Source organism: Trichechus manatus, unplaced genomic scaffold (assembly GCF_000243295.1).
Source record: "Trichechus manatus latirostris isolate Lorelei unplaced genomic scaffold, TriManLat1.0 scaffold00040, whole genome shotgun sequence".
Lineage (NCBI taxonomy): Eukaryota > Metazoa > Chordata > Mammalia > Sirenia > Trichechidae > Trichechus > Trichechus manatus.
In genome coordinates, this window is record NW_004443976.1 from 9,773,803 (window position 1) to 9,797,109 (window position 23,307).

The 23,307-nt window shown below is 43.6% G+C and overlaps 2 protein-coding genes across 3 annotated transcripts in view; both read right to left on the minus strand.

The window, feature by feature from the left end:
- USP43 (ubiquitin specific peptidase 43) overlaps window positions 1-11,791 on the minus strand; it is a 77,733-nt gene extending 65,942 nt beyond the window's left edge. Inside the window, exon 1 of the mRNA XM_004376200.2 lies at window positions 11,273-11,791. Coding sequence (XP_004376257.1) covers window positions 11,273-11,791 — 519 coding nt within the window. The remainder of the gene's footprint in view (window positions 1-11,272) is intronic.
- Window positions 11,792-14,807: 3,016 nt separating this feature from the next.
- CFAP52 (cilia and flagella associated protein 52) overlaps window positions 14,808-23,307 on the minus strand; it is a 57,424-nt gene continuing 48,924 nt past the window's right edge. For both annotated transcript variants that reach the window (XM_004375985.1, XM_004375984.1), the window contains 4 exons: window positions 23,071-23,222; window positions 20,592-20,694; window positions 16,325-16,436; window positions 14,808-15,246 (listed from right to left, as the gene is read on the minus strand). In XM_004375985.1, the coding sequence (XP_004376042.1) occupies window positions 15,071-15,246; window positions 16,325-16,436; window positions 20,592-20,694; window positions 23,071-23,222 (543 nt within the window). In that variant the 3' untranslated portion in view covers window positions 14,808-15,070. The remainder of the gene's footprint in view (window positions 15,247-16,324; window positions 16,437-20,591; window positions 20,695-23,070; window positions 23,223-23,307) is intronic.

Here is a 23,307-nt window from a genome sequence, read left to right on the forward strand (position 1 = left end):
TGCGTGAAATTTAAGAGACACAAACTCCTCCTTCTGTGGTTAGATTATGAAATGATTGAGCCAGCCCTTCATTCCTTTAATAAATAGTTATTGAGTATCTACCACGTGCTATAGGAGTCCCTGGGTGGTGCAAACAGTTAAGCACTCAACTACTAGCCAAAAGAGTGGCAGTTTGAAATTATCCAGAGGGTCCTCGGAAGACAAGCCTGGCAATCTGCTTCTGAAAATTCAGCCTTGAAAACTCTATGGAGCAGATCTACTCTGCACGCACAGGGTCCCCATGAGTTGGAATCAAATTCACAGCAACTAACAACCACCACCATGCTATTCTATTCTAGGGGCCAGACAAGACTCCCTGCCCTCATGGAACTTCCCTTCTCTGATCCCTCTGTGCTGTCCCTCTGTTAAATTGTATAACAATTTTGTCATTTTCTGTGTCTATTTCAGCTTTTTAAAAGTTTATTTCAAAGGTCAATACGTGCACATTTAAAAAAAGAATTCAATATATACAAAGGGATGGTAATGAAGTCTTACTTCTACCAGTCCCATCCCTTAGAGCCTCTCCCCAAAGGTCAGCTACTCTTACAGCTTCTATAACATCTTTCCAGGGATCTTTTTATGCAGGTAAGTATCTCAGTGTGTTATGGATTGAACTGTCTTCCCCCAAAACATATGCTGGAATCCTAACCCCTGTACCTGTGGATGTGATGTACTGTGCTGTAACTACTGTCAAGTCCACTCACGGCAACCCCACACACGAAGGAAGGAAATGCTGCCCAGTCCTGTGCCATCCCCATGATCAGCTGCAAACCAGACCATTGTGATCCATAGAGTTTTCACTAACTGATTTTCAGGAGTCAATCGCTAGACCTTTCTTCCTAGTTCGTCTTAGTCTGGAAGCTCTGCTGAAACCTCTTCAGCACCACAGCAAAACACAAGCCTCCTCCGACAGGTGGGTGGTAGCTGAGCCGAAGGTGCATTGGCTGGGAATCAAACCCAGGTCTCCCACATGGAAGATGAGAATTCTACCACTGCACCACCACTGTCCCTATATATCGTAACTACCTTACATCTAACGTTATGTAATGTAATCACTTTCCATAATGCAATTGGATGTAATCCATCAAATAGTTGTGTAGAGTGGGTCCTACACCTAAACATTTCTGAGTTATATAAAGAGCAGCACAGACACAGACACACACACACAGGGGGAAGACAGGTGCTACCTGACGAAGGCAGATTAATTTACAAGCCCAGGAACCCCAAGGATTGCCAGCTACTAGAAGCTGCAATAGACAAAGAAGGACCTCTCCCTAGAACCCTGCATTTGACTTCTAGCCTCCTAAACGGTGAGAAAATTACTTTCTGTTCTTTAAAGTCACCCACTTATGATATTTCTGTTACAGTACCACTAGGTAACTAAGACAGAGTGTAAATATATTCCTTTGTTTGTGTGCACACATGCATATCCATGTGCACACAAGTATATTACAGTTGTCTGTCCCGCCCTTTAGACTGCTAAATCAAGCTCAAGCCCGCAGAAGGGACCAGTCTGAGCAAGGCTGAGGACCAGAACGACCCTCACTGCTGCCAATCAAATCAAATGACCAGGGCTTTCTTCTTTCCTTCCTTCTTTCTTTCTTTTATAAATCTTCCCTCGGGATTTATAGAAAACTTTAGGATGAGAAGCAGCAAGAGTCAAGATTAAATTAATTGAAATGCTGGTTCTGAGTTTTTATTCCAATCACACTACGTTAGGGTCTACAGAAATCAGAGTTTGGTGGTATCCCCTAGGATACTCTGCACTTCGTCCTCGTCCCCTAGTAGGGTTGCTAGATTCAGCAAATAAAAATACGGGGTGCCCAGTTAAATCTGAATTGCAGATAAACAAAGAATGACTTTTTAGTATAAATGTCCCAAATACTTCATGGGAAATACACTAAGAAATTACACATTGTTGATCTGCAATTCAAATCTAACTGGGTGTTGTATATTATATCTGAAACCCTACCCCCAAGCCACCCTCAAATCTATATCCTTAGTAACAACATGCCCTCCTGGGTGGGCAGCCAGCACCTCCAACTCAGAATCTCTAAAACCAGCTCTTTCTCTTAATGTCAGTGTTATCTTGCTGTTTTGCTCTCACCCCCACATCCCTGTCAAGAATTCTAAATTCTGCTTCTGGAAGCGTCTCTGCCCCGCCCTTCAGTGCAGTTCAATTCCCACTGCTGGGTCCTAACCACTGCTGACCTGGAGGACAATGCAGACTGAAGGGGGAGGCCAGGCCCTAGAATCTCCCCACTGCGTTCATGGTCGAACAGATCGGTTTTCCTACAGTCCAACTGGATAATGTCACCCCCTTACTCCAAAACCTTCCATACTCTCCTACCAGCTGCCATTGAGTCTAGTCTAACTCATGGTGACTCCATGTGTGTCAGAGTAGAACTATGCTCCATAGGGTTTTCAACGGCTGATTTTTTTTTTTTCCAGAAGTAGCTCGCCAGACCTTTCTTTCAAGGCACCTCTGGGTGGGCTCAAACTTCCAACCTTTCAGCTAGCAGCTGAGTGCATTAACTGCACCACCCAGGAACTCCCATACGTTCCTACTTACCACTTACTAGTCCAAACTCTTCTCAGTTCTAGCTGTGTCTTCTGCCACTCTGCTATGTGTTTCAAAGGTCCAGATGAACAGGCCATGCAGGTGCCCCAAACACAGATTCCTACTTCTACATTTTTGCCTTTATTTTTGCTCTTCCTGCTCTGTGAAATCCCTTCTCCTCCCGCTAGCCATACCAATCCTTTAAGACTGACATGCTCTTAATTGTAGCCTGGCTATAAAGCCATCAACCTTTCAAAAAAGAATTTGACAACATCAAGAAGGGCCTTAAAAATGTCCCTCCTCTGTATCAACACAGTAATTCCACTTTTGAGGATTTAACCTAAGGAAATGAGAGATACATATGTTTGTATTTCCTTAGGTTATGAGAAGGAAATACAAACATAGGTATCTCTCATTTCCTTAGGTTATGAGAGATACAAGCATATATATATATGATACAAGCATATATATATATATATATATATATATATATACATATATATATAGTGTTGTTATGTGCCATTGAGTTACTTCTGACTCATAGCGACCCTATGTACAACAGAAGGAAACACTGCCCAGTCCTGCGCCATCATAATCGTTTTTATGCTTGAGCCCATTCAGCAGTCACTGTGTCAGTCCATCTCCTTAGGGGTCTTCCTCTTTCTTACTGACCCTCTACTTTACCAAGCATGATGTCCTTCTCCAGGGACTGGTTCTTCCTGATAACTTGTCCAAAGTATGCGAGATAAAGTCTCGCCATCCTTGTTTCTAAGGAGAATTCTGGTTGTACTTCTTCCAAGACAGATCTGTTTGTTTTTCTGGCAGTCCATGGTACATTCAGTACTCTTTGCCAACACCATAATTCAAAGGCATCAATTCTTCTTTGGTCCTCCTTATTCGTGGTTCAGCTTTCCCATGCATATGAGGCAATTGAAAACATCATGGCTTGGGTCAGGCGCACCTTACTCCTTAAAGTGATATCTTTGCTTTTTAATCCTTTAAAGAGGTCTTTTGTAGCAGATTTGCCCAATGCAATACATCCTTTGATTTCCGGACTGCTGCTTCCATGGGTGTTGATTGTGGATCCAAATAAAATGAAATCCTTGACAACTTCAATCTTTTCTCCATTTATCATGACGTTGTTTATTGGTCCAGTCGTGAGGATTTTTGTTTTCTTTATGTTGAGGTGTAATCCATACTGAAGGCTGTAGTCTTTAATGTTTATCAGTAAGTACTTCAAGTTCTCTTCACTTTCAGCAAGCAAGGTTGTGTCATCTGCATAATGCAGGTTGTTAATGAGTCTTCCTCCAATCCTGATGCCACATTCTTCTTCATATAGTCCAGCTTCTTGGATTATTTGCTCAGCATACAGACTGAATAAGTATGGTGATAGGCTACAACCCTGATGCACACCTTTCCTGACTTTAAACCATGCAGTATCCCTTTGTTCTGTTCGAACAACTGCCTCTTGGTCTATGTACAGGTTCCACATGAGCACAATTAAGTGTTGTGGAATTCCCATTCTTCGCAATGTTATCCATAATTTGTTATGATCCACACAGTTGAATGCCTTTGCACAGTCAATAAAACACAGGTAAACATCTTTCTGCTATTCTCTGCTTTCAGCCAGGATCCATCTGATATCAGCAGTGATATCCCTGGTTCCACGTCCTCTTCTGAATCCAGCCTGAATTTCTTGTAGTTCCATCAGTGTACTGATGCAACTGCTTCTGAATGATCTTCAGCAAAATTTTACTTGTGATATTAATGATATTGTTCGATAATTTCCACACTCTGTTGGATCACCTTTCTTTGGAATAGGCTTAAATGTAGACTTATTCCAGCCGGTTGGCCAGGTAGCTGTCTTCCAAATTTCTTGGCATAGATGAGTGAGCACTTCCAGCACTGCATCTGTTTGTTGAAACATCTCAATTGGTGTTCCGTCAATTCCTGGAGCCTCGTTTTTCACCAATGTCTTCAGTGCAGCCTGGACTTCTTCCTCTAGTACCATCAGTTCCTGATCATATGCTACCTCCTGAAACGGTTGAACGTCGACCAATTCTTTTTGGTACAGTGACTCTGTGTATTCCTTCCATCGGCTTTGGATGCTTCCTGCTTCGTTCGGTATTTTGCCCATAGAATCCTTCAATATTGCTTGAATTTTTTCGGCAGTTCTTTCAGCTTGAAAAATGCCAAGCATGTTCTTCTCTTTTGGTTTTCTATCTCCAGCTCTTTGCACATGTCATTATAATACTTTACTTTGTCTTCTCGAGTCACCCTTTGAAACCTTCTGTTCAGCTCTTTTACTTCAGCTATATGTATATAAAACACTAAGTTTCACACACACACAGACGTGTAAGGAACCCTGGTAGCACAATGGTTAAGTGTTCATCTGCTAATTGAAAGGTTGGTGGTTTGAACCAGGGCTTCAAACCAGTTTGAACTGGTTCAGTCATGGCTGATGAAGCGAAATCGGAACAGACCTAAAATTTTTAAATCTGAGTGAAGTGGACCAATAACCAGAATGGGAAAAATTATAGGCCAACCTAAGAAGGAATGACTTACTGATACATGCTATAACGTGGATTGATGAACCCTGAAAACATTATGCTAAGTGACCTGCTCCTGTAAATATTACAGCCTAGAAAACCCTATGGTTCTACTCTGTCGTATGGGGTTGCTTTGGGTTGAACATCAATTCAACGGCACCTAACAACAACAACAACCTGTTGCATTATTCCATTTATATAAAATGTCATGAATAGGCAAATTTATAGAGACGGAAAGTAAATTAATGGTAGCCAGGGGTTGGGGGAGTGATTGACAATGGGTATAGGGTTTCTTTTTGGGGTGATGAAATTGTTTTGGAATTACTATTGAAGGTTGTACAACCTTGCAAATACATGAAAAGCCACTGAATTGTATACTATAAAAAGCTGAATTTGTTGAGTGTTTTTATCACGAGAAGGTGTTGGGTTTTGTCAAAAGCCTTCTCTGTCTTGATTGAAATGATCATGTGGTTCTTTTCCTTTATTCTACTGATATGGTAAATTACATTGATTCATTTTCTAACATTGAACCACTCTTTTATTCCTGGAATAAATTCCACTCAGTCACGGTGTAAAAAAAAAAAATTACAGGCCGATGCCCTAGAATGTGAGATTCGGAAAAGGCTCAGTGAGCCCTTTCAGGAGCCTGATGTGGGAGACTGGATTATTGCCAGAACTGTAGACAGCAACACACATTCAGAGTATGCTGTCAGCCACTGCCTTTGAGCCAGGCACTGCTATTTCTGACTCTGCCGGTCCAGAGAATTGGTTGCTATGCAATGCGCAGGCTGCCCTTGCTTTCTAAGAGCAAGATTAAGTTTTTAGCAGGACTTTAACCCGTAATTTTTCCTGTTTCAGGTATCACTGTGGTTCACCCACATTTTAAAAATTCGAGTCCATTAGGGTTTCGCTTCATTGGTCGTGACTGAACCGGCCAGAACAGGTTCAAAGCCCTGGTTTGAACCCCCCAGCCACTCCACAGGAGAAAGATGTGACAGTCTGCTCCTGTAAGATTAACCAGTTGCTGTTGAATCGATTCTGACTCATAGCAACCCTATAGGATAGAGCAGAACTTCCCCATAGGGTTTCCAAGTAGTGGCTGGTGGACTCGAACTGACCTTTTGATTAGCAGCCAAGCTCTTAAGCACTACACCACCAGAGCTCCTAGGAAACCCTATGAAGCAGTTCTACTCGTCATATAGGGTAGCTATGAGTTGGAATCCACTCAACGACACACAACTATATGTGTGTGTGTATATGTATATATGTGTGTGTGTGTATTTCTATGTTTGTGTATGTATGTATGTATATAGTCCCTAGGTGGCAAACGGTTAATTCAGTCATCTGCTAACAGAAAGGGCCTGCTGGTAATCTACTTCTGAAAAATCAACCACTGAAATCCCTATGGAGCACAGTTCTACTCTGTCACACACGAGGTCACCATGAATCAGAGTTGAATCCATGGCAACTGACTGTGGTCTACATCTCCACGTATCAAAGTTATCTGAGAGAAAACTTAACAGCACACTCGTATTAGATGACCTTAAAAATGATGTTTGAAGAAACATGGATGACTTGAGAAAACAAATGAACCTGTCAAAAAAATAAAAAGAACACAAAAATACATATTTGGCATTGTCTTATATCTATTTATAGAGAGAAAGCGATAAAAGACCAGAAAATGTCTGCCAAAATATTAACAAATGGTTATCATAGGATGGGATCATGGGTGACTATTTTCATTTGTACATTCCGATTTTTTTTTTTTTTTTTACAGTGAACATTGTTCTTTATTGGTCTTTTTCCAGTTATAACAGTATCTGGCAGCCATTTCCTAGGGTTTGTTTTTTTTTTTTTTTTTAATAACTTAACCTATTTATTCTTACTGAAGACATTTCCATAGAAAGTCTATTGAAATGTGACTAGAACTGTATTAGAGCAAAATACTAATTTGGGAGGGATGACCAGCAATATTTGGTATTTCTACCCTGCAACATGGTATAGCTCTATCATGTGTTAGTTTCTCTCCCAAAGACTGATAATTTTTAATACATTTCTTATTCCTAATTATTTCATATTTCTGAACTTTTTTATGAATCGAATCTAATTTGGATAGATTCTAAATGGTTATTGCTTCTGACATTTTATCTTGTATCTAACCCCATTAGTGATAGCAATAATTATAAAATATGAATTTCTATAACCATTTAGCAATTTTCTTTCTGTTCAATGTTTTTTAGGTCATGTACATTTCATGTCTTACTGTTTTGTGCAGAACTTCCAAAACATAAGAGTGATGAAGAACGCATCATTGTTTTTTAAAAAAACAGTGCTTCTAGTATCACTTGAGGCATACTTCTGGCTTCCGGTCTAACATTGATCCCTACTGCACGTAAGTCAAGATAAACTCCAGATGGCTGAAATCCTTAATATAAACACAGAGAGACTAGAAGTACACAAAATAGAATATTTATCAAAAGGTTTGCTATAAATAAATCCAAATCTTCTGATATTGGGGTAGGGGGAGGAGAGAGACAATTTGAAGAAAATATTTGCAGCAAATATGACAAGGGTTGAGAACTTATAAAAATAAATAAAAAGAACATTACAACCAAGGCAGAATGTACAGACAAATGACATGAACAGAAAGTACCCAAGAGCAAACTTTCTAAGCAAACTAGTAAAGGAACATGAAAAAATCCTCCACTTTTCTCCTAATCAAAGAAATAAAATGCCATTTTTTTTGTTTGACAAATCAATAAAAAGAGAAGAATATCCAATTCCCAGGAAGATACACATCATTCTGAAACTTGACATAATTTTTTGGAAAGATATTTATCAATATGAGTATTAAAAATGACTATATCCAATAAAGATGATACAAAAAGTAAAAATAATACTTAAAATTGGGGTGGTGATTACACATACAGGTATATATATTTTCAAACCTCATCAAATTCTGCAATTAAAATGGGATCATTTTACTGTTTATACCTTAATCAAGTTGATATAATAAATAAAAAGAAAATAATAAAGTAGTCATACATTTTTGCTTTGACCATGTAATTCTATTTCTAGGAATTAAGCTTATGAAAATACTTAGTGCTGAGGACAATGATCTAAATATGAGGATACTGAATGCAGTGTGGGAACTGGAAAATTGTACAGTATGTAAATGTCACCATAACGAATCAGTTAATTCTGATAATTTAGTGAAGTATTATACAAATATTAAGTGTTATAGGGTATTTTTAATGACCAAGAAAAAGTCTCAAGGTACTACTTAAATGAAAAAGGCAGAACAAAACCTAGAATTTCCAATGGTTTGCATATGCTTTTAACATCAATATGTTTACAATGGTTATCTCTAGGGGATGGAATCACAGGTCTTTTTCTCACATTTCGTACTTTCCGACTCTTAGAATACACTTATTTAATTACATCATTGGGAAAGCCAAGCACTACAGACAATAACGTGGACAGGATATCGTTTATGTATTTATTCATTTGCTGTTAAAACAAATTGTGGTCCTAGGTGACTCAGGAAGAGAGAACACAGAAAACCCATCTCTTAACTTACTCTGGGATGCTGGCCGCTTCTCAGTTTCCTTCCTTCCTTTGTCTGAAGCTAACTATCTTAAAGACCCGACTCCTTAATACGGCCTATAAGACCTTATACGACCTGGTCCCCATAGCCTTTCATGAATTCACATCCCCCATCCTCCCTAAGAGGTTCTTAGCTGACCCCTCGTCCTCTAAAACTCAACTCACTGGCCCTCCAGCTATAACCAGTTGCCGTTGAGTCGATTCCAACTCATAGCGACCTTATAGGACGAGTAGAACTGCCCCACAGGGTTTCCAAGGAGCCATTGTTGGATTTGAACTGCCGACCTTTCGGTTAGCAGCCGAGTTCTTAACCACTGTGACACCAGGGCTCCCCTCTGGCCATAGCGCCACGTATTTTTCCTTTCCAGCATTGTTACCGTGTGCCTGTGTGATTATTTAATTATTCATCTCTCACTTGAGGAGCCCTGGTGGCACAGCAGTTAAGGACTCGGCTGCTAACCAAAAGGTTGGAAGTTCAAACCCACCAGCCACTCTGCAGAAGAAAGATGTGGCAGTCTGCTTCCGTAAGGATTTACAGCCTGGGAAAACCTATGGGGCACTTCTACTCCGCCCTATAGGGTCACTATAATAAGTCGGAATGGACTCTAAGGCAATGGGTTTTGGGTGTGGTTTCTCTCCCACTACATCGTTGATTCCTGGAGAGCAGCCCCAGGACCTGGTTTTTACTTATCACTCATCATATATGCCATGGTCCTGGCACAGTGTCTGGACACCCAGTAAATATTTACTGAATGAAATTAATGTTTCTTCATCTGTAAAATACTAAGAACCCACCTAGATTTCAATAGGAAAGGTTTTCGAAAGTCTGGATTCTGGAATTCTCCAGGGCTGGCTACCTAAAGCCTCAGGAAACCCCAGATCAGGTAACCCTCATTAACATGTTAACTACTCAATTACACTTAATTCCCCAAGGTTCTCGGGGAGCTCCCAGGCCTCAGGGACTTGAGAGCAGAAGATAGGAAACCCTGATGGGTCACCAACGGTATTAATCGGGAACATTTTTTTGAAGCTACTCCGGCCCCTCCCATTGCTGCAGTAACTGGATGGGAATGCATCTAGCAAGAGAAAAGCTATACGAGGGATACCTTCCTCCCTCCTCCAGGTTTCTGCAGGTGAGAAAGTATATTAATAGTGACAATAACAAACACTTCCTGTGGGCCAGGCACTGTTCTAAATGCTATACATATACAACTCATTCAATCTTGACAACAACGCTTAATAAGGTAGGTACCATTATGATCCCATTTTGCAGATGAGGAAGTTGAGGCCTGGCCAAGTTTAGTAACTTGCTCAAGATCACAAAGATAAGTAGGGCTCTAGGATTCCAACTATAACCACTATACACACTGTCTCTCCTACTAAAAAAAAGAAGTTATCCAAAAGAGACATTAATGACATTCACTTGATCCACTGACTGCTCAGAACAGTGCTTCACTAAAGACATAGGAGAGAGGAAGGTGGGGGTTGACCTCCTTCTGGGTCACAAGGGTTTTTTTCTCAGGCTGAAACTCAAGAGCCCTAATGCTTGTGGAATGAACACTGACAGGTTCCCCCTTCCCCCAAAGAGCAACAATCACTGGTCTGTGGGGATCTTCCGCTCTCTGCCCAGGCTGTGGTTTCTCAGCAGGAAGCCAGCCATGTGCATCCATTATCAGGAACTCTACTCCAAACGGACCCAAACACTGTGCTGTTACCCTGGGTGATGTGGTACAATTCACAAAGCCTCCTCCCTGCAGCATCCCCAGTAGGTAGACGTGGTCCTGGCGTCACTGGATGCAATCCCCTGCCAACACATACTAGGGCATCAGGCCAAAGGATGTCATCTCCAGAATGGCGCACCACTGCCTCTCCTGGGCACTCAACACAGTGCCTGGCCCACAGTGGTTTCTCGGCTTCCACTGGGCTTAGAATAAAATCCGAACTCCTAACCCTCGCCTCCAAGACCGTACTTGCTCCGGCCAACCTCATCTCCCTCCTGTATCCTCGTTAGCTCTAGCGACACTAGTTTTCTTTCCTGCTTCTAGTACTCAGCTTTCCTGACCTTTGCTGTTCCCTCTCCTGGACGACTCCTTGATCTTGGCCTGGCTGCGTCCTTCTCATTACTAGGGTCTCAACTCACCTACTTCCTCCGAGGCCTTCCATGTCCGAGTCCCCGCTCCCCACCCCTCCAGACTGGAAGCTCTATCACTAGCATTACAACACTGTCTGGCCCATAGGCCTTCGACACTTCAACAAATGTATCTGCTGAATAAACTCAGATGCCCCTCTCCGACCTCCCCACCCTGCCGCCGCTCAAAATACCTTGGAGAAATTAATTCATAAAGAAAATATATGCAACCGATAAAACATCAAACTAATTCAAAACGAAGGCGATAAGCGAGGCTGAGCTGGTCAATGCCATCTGAACAAGGCCCCCAAAAAACCCTTTCCTGAACGTGTACTTTTCAAAAAGCGAAACCAGAAGGGCCGAAATGGGGCTTGGCAGTGCGCTGCCTACCTTGAACTCGGCGGAAAGTTGGGGCGTGTATTCGCGCGTCCAGAGCGCGCGCACTAGCGCCGCCAGCTGCTCGGTGACCTCGGATCGGCCCGGCCCTGCCCGGTAGCGTCCCAGCGCCAGAAACTCCGCCAGCAGGTCGGTGTTGCTGAGGCACTGCACCACGGCGTTCATGAAACAGGTGTTGCCGTGGTTCTTCAGTCCCTGCGCGCCTGGGGGCCGCGCCCCGTCGCCAGCGGGCAGCTGGGGTTGGGGTCTGGGCTGGCGCTCCTCGCCGGGGCTCCCGGGCGCCGATCGAGCCAGGACTGGGGCGTGGGCAAAGCCCCCTTCGCCTTCGCCATTGCAGGATCCGGGCCGGGGCCGTGGCGGCGAGTCCCCGGGGCGGGCGCGGCTGCCCAGAGCCAGCAGGAAGCGGTTGAGCAGGCGGCGCAGGGAGCTGCGGCGGCGGGGCCGGGGCGCAGGCGGCCCCTCTGCGGTCACATCCCCCGGGCCAGCCAGTTCCGCTCCCGGGCCCGGGTCCATGGCTCCCGCTGGCGCGGCTTCCCGCGCGGAGCCCCCAAGCCCGAAGCGGACGGGCGGCTAACAGGCTCTTACAGTCTCGGATAGGCTCCCGGGCGCCGGCTACCTGCGGGCCAGGTGTGCCGGAGCGGGCGGGGGTGGAGCTAAGGGAGGGGCCGCCCCGCCCCGCGGGGGAATCCGACAGCGAGGCCAGCCCCGGGCTGTGCCCGGCAACCCCACTGCGAGTCGCTGCTGTCGAGGTCCCAACCCTTCCGCACCTCTCAGAAGGCAACGAACCTGGATTTAACCTCTGCCTCAGTTTCTCCACCATGAACCAAAAAAAAAAAAAAAAAACCAAACCTGTTGCGGTGGAGTCGATTCTGACTCACTGAGACCCTATAGGGCAGAGTACAACTGTTCCACAGGGTTTCCAAGGAGCGGTTGGTGGAATCGAACTGCCAACCTTTTTGTTAGCAGCCAGCTCTTACCACTGCGCACCCATGGCTCCTCCCCACCGCTGGAGAATGATCAACTTGAAAGCGCCTAGTAAATCGCAAAGCCCGGCCTATTTGTAGGCTTCTTGAAATTACGTGCAGGTGAACATGAAGAAAAGCAGAAGAGAAGGTTGCCTTAAAAGTGCAGCCTCAGGAATAGTGAGAGAGGCGCGCCTGAGCTGTGAAGGGTGGGGAACGTTTTTGTGCACTGCTGGTTCCTCCGCAGACTCAAGTGTGTGCGGGCAGGCTGCCCCTTGGAAGAGGGAGAGCCTTCGCTCTGCCGCGCCCTCCTAGGATCACACCTGGGAACCGCATCTTGCCCAGTGAAGAAACACCCGGGTGGTTGTGGTTTGTTTTGAAAGTACAGACTAGATTAGAGTCATTGTTCCAAAAACTTGCAAGTGAGACTTGATCGTCCTCGTTTTAATGGGTGGAGAAACGGGCTCAGAGAAGTTTAACGCACCCGGTGGGGAGCTCAGCGCCTGGTTGAGCAGGAAAGCAGAACTCGAGTCCCATACTTCGAACCGCCCAGCCCGGGCCCTTCCCACAACCTTAGTATTTGCTTACCAGGAAGTTTTCCGGCTCTCAGGCGCGCCCCCTACACGCTCTTCGGTTCACTCCTTAACACAAGATCCTTGCTGAGTCGTCACCCAATCAGAATGAGTTTGGCCTTGCCCCGCCCTTGATTCCCTGGGTAACGCTGGGGCCTCTGCTCACATCATCCTCTGTCAGGTTTATAATTAATCAAGCAAGGTCTTGCAAAATGAATTTCTCATCACTTTTTCGCTTAACAAGAGATCGGCAGGATGCATATTACACCAATGCCCTGAAATGTTACTTGTTATTTAATAAGTGATCATCATTTATTAAATATCCTTCTTGGTGTTTCCAGTTTCAAATAGGATAGCAGCAGTTTTCTTGACGCTAAAAAGAAGCACTAGTTAAAGGATAAAGAATATTCTTAGAAGAAAAGACTGTGAGTGGAGTCCTGAAGTGTTTCTGGAAAATGCCTTCATTTACCCTATCTGCAAAAAGGTTATCAGTTTAGATGAGTAATATGCAAGGTCCCTTCCCTCACCCTTCTGGTAGTAAGCACAGATTTTATGACATGCCCATCCCCGATAAAGCATCTCTGAAATTTCATCTTTGGTAGTCACTCCAAGATTCCTGTCATAGATTAAATCGTGTCCTACAAAAATTATGTGCCACCTTGGCTAGGCCATGATTCCCCATATTGTGTGGTTGTCCTTCATTTTGTAATCTGATGGAATTGTCCTCTGTGTTGTAAATCCTAATCTCTGCCTGTGGTTAGTGAGGCAAGATTAGGTTATGTTAAAGAGGATTAGGGTGGGATGCAACACCCTTACTCAGGTAGCAGCGCTGATCTGATATAAGGGGAGTTTCCCTGCAGTGTGGCCAGCATCACTTTTTATCTTACAGGAGAGAAAAGTGAGCAGTGAGTTGGGGACCTCATGGCACTAAGAAAGAAGTGTTTGGAGCAGGATGTGTCCTTTGGACCTGAGGTCTCTGTGCTGAGAAGCTCCTAGACCAGGGGAAGATTGATGACAAGAACTTCCCCTAGAACTGACAGAGAAAGCATTCCCCTGGAGCTGATGCCCTGAATTCAGACTTCTAGGCTCCTAGACTGTAAGAAAATAAATTTGTTAAAGCCATCCACTTGTGGTATTTCTGTTATAGCAGCACTAGATAACTAAGACACTAACAAACACATTTTCTTTGACAGCGCAACATAATTCACGTTTAACTCTCTACTCTGTGCCAGGAATTCTACGGATGCTTTAGTACATTACTGTTGTTACTGTTATTGTTAGTTACCACTGAGTTGGCTCCTGACTCACAGTGACCTTATGTATAACAGAATGAAACATTGCCCAGTCCTGCACAATCTTGTGATCACTGGCGTCCTCGAGTCCATTGTTTTAGCCATGTGTCAATCCATCTCATTGAGAGTTTCCCTCACCTTCATTTACCCTCCACTTTACCAAACATGATGCCCTTCTCCAGTGATCGATCCCTCCTGATGACATGTCCAAAGTAACTGAGTTGAAGTCTCAGACAATACTCTGTGATCCACAGGGTTTTCATTGGCTAATTTTTCAAAGTAGATCTCCAGGCCTTTCTTCCTATATCTTAGTCTGGGAGCTCTGCTGAAACCTGTCCACCAAGGGCGTGCAAACTGGTATTTGAAATACTGGTGGCGTAGCTTCCAGCAGTACAGTGACATCACAGTATGACAAACTGACAGACAAGCGGTGGCTTTAATACATCACTGAATTCTCACAATAACATTTTGAGCAAGAATTTATTCTCACCTTACAAAAGAGGAACTGAGGCTCAGAGTTAAGAAACCTATCCAAGATGTGGATTCACACCCAAGTCTTGCCCCAGGCAGCTTGACTAGTGAAGTGATGATTAAGCATGTAAATTCACCTTGCCTTAATTTTAGTGGATAATAGCAATGCTCTCTGGAGACAAATTACGAGGAAGGGCTGTGGCTTTTGCAATCATAGAAAAGAGATTATGTGACAGGAAACAAATAAGTAGAATTTATTCACAATAAAAAAAAGTTTTAATTACAGTCTGGAGAAATTGTTCTTGAGCACATTTCAATTTTAATATAAAATTTAAGACTGTAAAATGCATTCTACGAAGGAGAAAATTATACAGAAAATAGTTTGGCTAAAGAACGAAAACACTGGGGTGAGAAATCTAGACCAATCTTGGAGTTACCTAAGCTCAGTCTTCAACATAACTGTGTGGGGCGTGGCTCCAGGTGGTCCAAGTGGCTTCACAAGGTATAGGGGTACTTCCATCTCAGGATGGCCCCATCGGCACTTACGCTGACAATGTACTGATTGCCTGGGCTTATCCGGACGCGCGTGATGTTGCCGCTGTGTCCCACCCCAACGTGAGTCACTTCTCCCTCATTATAATCCCAAACTTTCACCAGATGGTCATTTCCACCTGAAAAAGACAGTTACATGACAATGGGACAGAGAGAAACAGCCCTGATTTCAAATAACTGGATTGTTGTCTAAACATTCCTCGTGTGTCAAGTTAAAGAAAGAAAAATTGATGTTTACACTAACACTTTCCCGATTATAAAAATCTATGCCTGTTGTAGTAAATTTGGGGGAAACAATACAAAGGGGTGAAATCACCTTTAATCCCACCACCCAGAAAAACTTCTAATAACATCTAGGTTTAGTTCTTTCTGGTCTTTTTTTTTCCTAAGTGTTGTTGTATGCTGTTGAGTCGATGGCAACTCATATCAACCCTATATGACAGAGTAGAACTACCCCATAGGGTTTCCTAGGTTGTAATCTTTACTAGAGCAGATTGCCAGGACTTTTCTCCCTCGTAGCCTGGTGAGTTCGAACTGTCGACCTTGTGGTTTCAGCTGAGCATTTAACCATTGTGCCACCAGGGCTTCTTTCTACAAGTGTACAGGTATGCGTATATTCCTGTATATCTAATTGGAACGACACTGTGTCTAGTTTTATATCTTGCTTTAAGTTAATATGTTTGTGAAGCTTTAATTCATTTGGAGCATTTATTTGTTAATATATTGAAAGATCAAAGAACTTGGCAAGAAACAATGTTGATATTGTTCCAATAGGCATGTTTTGTGATAAATGCCCCCTTAAAATGCTGATATATTCATTTATTTTGGTGGAGGGCATCATGTCATTCCATAATAAAGGTGAATAAAAAGGCTCACATTTAAGACTTCAGTAGGAAATAAAAGAAGGCATCTCGATGGACCAGTTCCATTTTTAGCATCAATGACCACCAAAAAAAGCAATGTAAGGCTTATCTTTTTGTGTGTCCCTAAGGTTCCTGTGCAAACATTTCCTCTCATTGAAAGGTAACTTCTGGATTTTTCTTTTCCAGCCACGTTGACTGCAGTGTTCAAGCCTGAATCTAACCAGGTTGCCCTTTAGACCCTTTTGTGGCCTCTTAAAATTGCCTCCCACATGGGATACCATGTTCCCATTTAAATAAGCCGAGCGTGGCGTTCTTTTCTTATCCCAGGACTAACCTGTAACAAAATGCACTCCTTCCACTGTGATATCCATACCATTTATTGATCCAGACAAGGAACCTTCCAACTCTCTGATGACGGACCCATCAAATACTTCCCAGTAAGCAATCTGGAATTCAGAAGCATTAGGCAGGATTCAGCTCAGTGGGATCATCCATGCACAGACTCCCAAAAGATGACTCTACTTTATATAGAAGGGAGTAAAAATACACTGAGGGGTGAGATGGGCTGAAATTATAAATAGGCGAAAGCAGAAGGAGGAGAAGCCATTTCACTATTTTCATATTTGTTTAATATTTTGCATTCTATTTCAAGAGATGTTGATATGTTGATAAACCTGGATTGTGGCAGAAAGTGCTTTTGATAAGACTAAGCAGACTGAGTCTGAAGCAAGCGGTAAAAGAAAGAAGAAAACAGCCAATGCATACACAGTTCCAGCTTTTGTTCTGAAACAGAGCCAAGCTTCAGGGGTGGTGGGAGGACAAAGCATTTCCTTCCTTCTAACTGGGGAATGAGTGGTCTGGAGAGTTTCAGGAGACAGGGCCTTACAAAGTCACCTTACCACTGTGGCTGGATCCTCCCTCTTCCTCCATCACCACCACCGTTGCCGTCGAGACTCTCTGACTCATGGCGACCCCGTGTGTGTCAGAGTAGAACTGTGCTCCACAGAGTTTCCAATGGCTGATTTTTCAGAAGTAGAGTGCCAGGCCTTTCTTCAGAGGCACCTCTGGGCGGACTCAAACTGCCAACCTTTGGGTTAGTAGCCAAGCATGTTCACCATTTACACCACCCAGGAACTCCTCCATCTTCCTCACCCCGCCCTTATTTCAACTTTTTCCTCTTCCTCAAAGCAATAAAGCATTCAACAGGGTGGGGTTTAAAGACAGAGTAATAACATTGGACCCCTCCCCAGGAGGGAAACTAGGATAGGGAGGTTGGGAGAAGGGCTGAATGGAAGGAGATCTTTCTCTGAATATACTGTTGTTGAACTTTGAACCTTGTGAATGTACAACCTCTTCAAAGATAAAATTCCTTTCGTTGACCAGGAATCAGGAGTGTGCACTTGGGCACACATTACCCCCACTTCTCTTGGTTTCATGTTGGTGGAAACGTCCTGTGTTCCAGTCCTTATGCTAAGAAACTGTACTCCTCTGAACCTGGCTAGAAATTGTGTATCCCATTTAAAATATTTTTTGCTTTATAATTTATACTCATGCTTAGTTGCTTAATAAAAAGTTCTGTTTTTGTGGTGGAAGCACAAAGAAGTATACAAAAACATGCCAAAATCCATGTTTCTCAGGAGTCACACCCAGAGAAGTAGCTGGTGCTCGACTATCTGCCTTCTGTGGCAAGGAAGTCAAAGCCACGCTTTCCTTGGTATCTATTTCAGGGGCTCAGTCTTTCTCCAGCTTCCTCTGCCTGGGATGCTCTTCCTTTGGATCTATGCATGGCTAGCTAGATCCTCTGTCACTCAGTCCGCAGCTCAAATGTCACCTCCTTAAAGGAGGCTCTCACCATGACCATCCTAGCTAAAGGACCTTCCCTCCACCCAGCTAGTATCATATAACTTGTTCTATTTCCTTTTTGGAGTTCCTGGGTGATACAAACTCTTAAAGCACTTGGCTGCTAACCGAAAGGTTGGAAGTTTGAGTCTACCCAGAGGCACCTCAGAAGAAAGGCCTGGTGATCTCCCGAAAAATCATCCATTGAAAACCCTATGGAGCAGAGTTCTACTCTGACACACATGGAGGAACCATGAGTCCAAGCTGACTCGACAGCAACTGGGATTTCCTCTTTAGCCTTTTCACCATTTCATATCATGTTGTTCATTTATTACTCATTGTTCATTCATTTATTCACTTACATGTGTATTGTCCAAATCCATCCCCTCCCACCCAAAATAAAGAAGTAAATGAATAAAGTAAGCAAGCTTCATGAAGACAGGGATATTATTGTATCCCCAGCACTTAGAATAATGTTAGGTTTACTGATTTATTACAGATTACAGATTGAAATGTTTTGGTGAAAGTTCTAAATTCTAATAAGAAGAGAATAGACTGTTCACGGAGTTCATGTCTCATAAACGGAAACCTAGAATATGGCAAACATCACACTAATTTAGAGGCTTGATGCACCATACATACATCATAGCATTTATACCGACATTGTGATTGACTCTCTAATACCCATTCCACCCCCATTCCAAGCGGGGCCCTGTTGGACCACAGGTCAATCACGGGGTTGAGGGGTGGGCAGGTATAAGTCAGTCTGTGCTGATGAGACACAGAAGACTCACATGGCGGATCTTTAGAGACTAGAAATGCGGCAGACCTCCCTGCCCTCCCACAGCCTTCCATCATCAGTGGAGGGGAAATCCTGGCTTGGTCCAGGCAGCATTTCCTGGGTTTTGATGACATAGTCTCTTTGGACGAGTTCCCCAATCTGGGTTGGCATTGCAATCACCTGAGATGCTTACACAGGAAAAAGTCCCACCCCCAGATTCTAACTGGGTAGTAATGGTAAGAAGGGGAGGAATCTATGTTCAGAAGGTACCTTTTATGCTTTTAAAATCATCAACCTTCTCTATAGCTGATGAGAAGATAAAAATGCAGCCCATTTGTTGTGGATTGAATTACGTCCCTTCCCCCCACCCCCCAAAATACGTGTTGTAAATCCTAACCTCTATGCTGAAGGTTTTAGTGCCATTTGGGAATGGGTTGTCTTTGTTACATTAATGAGGCAAGATTAGTGTAGGGTGTATCTTGAGTCAATCTTTTGAAATATAAAAGAGACTAATAAACAAGCCAGCAGAGCAGAGATGGGGGAAGAGAGATGCCAAGCCACGTGATCGCCCAGGAGCAGAAGCTCAAAGAGACAAAGAACTTCCACCAGAGCCCACAGAGAGAGAAAGCCTTCCCCTAGAGCCGGCACCCTAATTTCGGACTTCTAGCCTCCTAACTGTGAGAAAATAAATTTCTGTTTGTTAAAGCCACCCACTTGTGGTATTTCTGTTATAGCAGCACTAGGTAATTAAGATACTATTCTTCATTTATCTCAAAGTCATTTCATAGTCTAAATTGTTGTTGTCATTAGCTGCCATTGAGTCAACCCATGGTGACCCCCTGCACAACAGAAAGAAACACTGCCCAGTCCTGCACCATCCCATGATTGGTTGCAGATCAGACTGTTATGATCCATAGGGTTTTCATTGGCTGATTTTCAGAAATAGTTCACCAGGCCTTTCTTCTCAGTCTATCTTAGTCTGGAAGCTCTGCTGAAACCTGTTCAGTATCACAGCAACACGCAAGCCTCCACTGACAGAAAGGTGGTGGCTGTGCATGAGGTACATTGGCCAGGAATTGAAATCAGGTCTCCCACATGGAAGGGGAGAATTCTATCATTGAACCACCAATGACCTCATAGTCCGAGTTAAGCAAATCAAAAGTCATTAACTGGATGTGCAGGTAGGCTGAGATCTGGCTGATCTGATACACCTGGAAGGGTGGATGACCTCTTAGCATCCTTACCCCTCTCCTGAAGCTTCTCACTTGGTCCAAGGGGAAACCTTCCCTCAAAGAGAAGGACCAATCTTCATCCAAGGGCACAGACTTCTCAGTTCAAGAGATTTTAATATATTGATGAATTAGAGAGATCAGAGAAGGTGAGAAGGTCTATTGTCTTTCTGTTTGAATTCAATAAAAGTGACAACTGGTTTAGGCACAGCAATTTGGTTTCAGCCTTAGAAATTGTCTGACAATAGAAGCTGATATTTATTGAGTACCTACTATGTGCCAGGCCCCCTGCTACATTATATATGTGTATGTATGGCTTTAATCCACACAGCAACTCTACAAAGTCAGTGGTATACTCATACCCATTTTACAAACGAGGAAGGTAAGGCACTGAAATGGTACATCAACAACAACCACCAAAAAAAAAGTTGCCATTGAGTCAATTCCAATTCATGGAGACCCAGCGTGTGCTCCATAGGGTTTTCAATGGCTGATTTTTTTGGAAGCGGATCACCAAGCCTTTCTTTTGAGGAACCTCTGGCTGCACTTGAACCTCCAACCTTTCAGTTAGCAGCCCATTAACCAGCTGCACCACTCAGGGACTCTAAGAGGGTACACAGCATTTCCAAAGTGACATAGCTGCTCAGCAGCAGAACCGTCCTTTGAACTGGGGTGGCTGGGCGCTCAGCCACAGTGCTTCACTGCTTTGCTTTTGTACAAGAAAGATCTTGAGTCTTGCTAGGAGTACGTACCTTTCTGTCTGTTCCACTGGTGATGATCTGGAACTCTTCAGGGTGATAACAAACACACTGAAATAAGGTATTAGCCAGGATCATCTGGTTCCTCCTAAGACGCCTGAAAAATAGATTCAAAAGCTGTGAAACTTGACTTTCTCTTCCCCAGAAAACTGACTATTCAAACTAGATTTGGTACAAGCTTGGATTGGTTTATCTACCCCAAACAGCAAACACTGCTCCGCACAATGGCGTTTGTATTTTCTCCAAATGGAGTTCTGGTTATTCTGTCTACTCCATTTATGTGACCTGGCATTGCACTTAAGGGTGGCTGTCAGAAGAGAGTGGGCGGGGCCCATTTCTAAAGACAAAGCACAAAACTCAACACAGATTCCCCTAACCCAGACTATGAGGTCATTTGTGGTTCAGTGGTAGAATTCTCCCCTTCCATGGGGGAGACCTGGGTTCAATTCCTGGCCAATGTACCTCATGCATAGCCACTGCTGTCAGTGGAGGCTTGCTTGCTGCTGTGATGCTGAACAGGTTTCAGCAAGGAAGCCCAGGTTCTGACTAGAAGAAGTAGGAGAGGCTGACCTCAGAGCCAACATGCTGTCTCCCACACGAGATTCAGTAGGTTGGGATGAGGCCCGCAGATCTGCATTTTAACCAGCCAGCCTCTCAGTCGATTCTTATGTCCACAGTCATCTGAGAACCATTGCTCTAGTTACTATACCAAGAAATATATAGACGTCGCTTCTCCTTCCATAGACAATACTGCCGGGTGGCCATCTCACAGGCCAGGCTGTACTGGCTAAAAATGCATCTTCTGCACAGTTTCTTCTCAATCTGGAAGAGCTCAAACATCATATCTGAGCTGAGCATTTTAAAAGATTTTGGCACCAATGATTCCTGCTAAACAACAGGGAGGTTTTAAGGATTTGAGATGGTCACAACCAGTCATGAAAATAAGTGTAGACATGCCCTTCTAGTTATATGTTTTTTCCCAGTGGGAAGTTCAAGTGTAGGCTAACACCTTCCTGTAAGTGTGGTCCTTGGCTCAGCACCACAGGCCGCACTTGGGGCTTGTTAGAAATGCACAATCTTATGTGCCACGCCAAACCTACTGAAACAAAATCTACATTTTAACAAGATCCCCACCTACTGAAACAAAATCTACATTTTAACAAGATCCCGGGGTGATTGGTATGCATAGTAAAGTTGGAGGCGTACCAGGCTAGAAGACAGAGGCTTGCTTTTGTTTCTATTTTTTAACATGTTGAATGAAAAGCTCTCTGCCTTTGCCTTTCTTTCCCATTGTCTTGTCTCCCATCAAGAACATTTCAAATTCTTTTGCTGTATGTATCTCCTTCCTTCCAACTCTGTACTTATTCAAGCGTCCTACGCAGTCATACAGCATCAGTGCATCTTAGGAGTGGTACAGGGGTGCAGGGCAGGAGTTGGTGGAATAAGGTCTGATTCTAAAATAAACGCACACACAAAAATGCTTACAGTCAAAAACTCAAAATTTACCCTTGAAAATCCTTTGAATTACTCCTGCAATAAAGTCTATGAGCTTTGGTCTAGTTGGCTTGGATTTAAGCATCCTATAAAAACCATTTGCTGCCAAGTCAATTCCAACTCATGGTGACCCCATGTGTGTCAGAGTAAAATTGTGTTCCATAGGGTTCTCCATGGCTGATTTCTCCCAAGTAGTTTGTCAGGCCTTGCTTCCCAGGCTCCTCTGGGTGGACCTCCGACCTGTCAGTTGTCAGCCAAGCACATTAACCACGTGTACCACCAGGACTCCTAAACACCCTATGGGGGTACCGGTATGCTCACTTTATAAGAGACCCCTGGAAATGTGGCCAACTGAAAAAAAAAAACAAAAAACCTGTTGCCGTAGAGTGTATTGTAACTCATAGTGACCCTATAGGACAGAGTAGAACTGCCCCATAGGGTTTCCAAGGAGCAGCTAGTAGATTTGAACTGCAGACCTTACCCACCACACCAGCGGCCAACTGAAGGGGAGGGTGAATTTATGCCACCACCACTACCCCATCACATGCTCGTTCTGGGCTTGACTTGACGGGGTAAAGGGACAAGAGGAGCTGAGCTGCCTGCATTACTTTAGTTATTTTCCTTGCTTTCTTTTCTTTAGAAAGCTTGACTTGAATTTGTGTAAGTTAAATCATGCTTCACTGTATATATCCAGAAATCTCTTCCCCCTTCATCCAGGAACTTCTAAGATTCAGTTCTCCCTGAAACTATACCCTTTCCACCTGCATCCGTAAACCTTGAACATCAAGGAACAGTAGTAGAGAAGAATGGATTCTGATGAAGATCCCCTTTACTGTAGCCTTGAATGAGATTTCTACTCTTCATTCGAGTCTTCTCTCAAGTTCAATAAGATGCTGCAGTGCTTGGGTTTTGTCCTGTGTAACACTAGATTTTGATACTTAGTAAATGTCACTTCATCCTCCCCATCACGGGAACCTACACAAGATCCCAAATGATGCAAGTCCCATCCGTGCTGGCCGTGACGCACTCCTCGTTATTCTTCTTCACTCTGATGCAGGACACAGACGACTTGTGTTCCTTCAGGGCCTCTTCCAGCTTCTGGGTCTGGCAACCTATCTGCCACACCCTCACCTGAAACCACAAAGCACATTCTGGCAATACAAGCTTGGTATTTTTGAAAAGATAAAGATCCCAAGAGCTCTTTAACTTCTGCTGT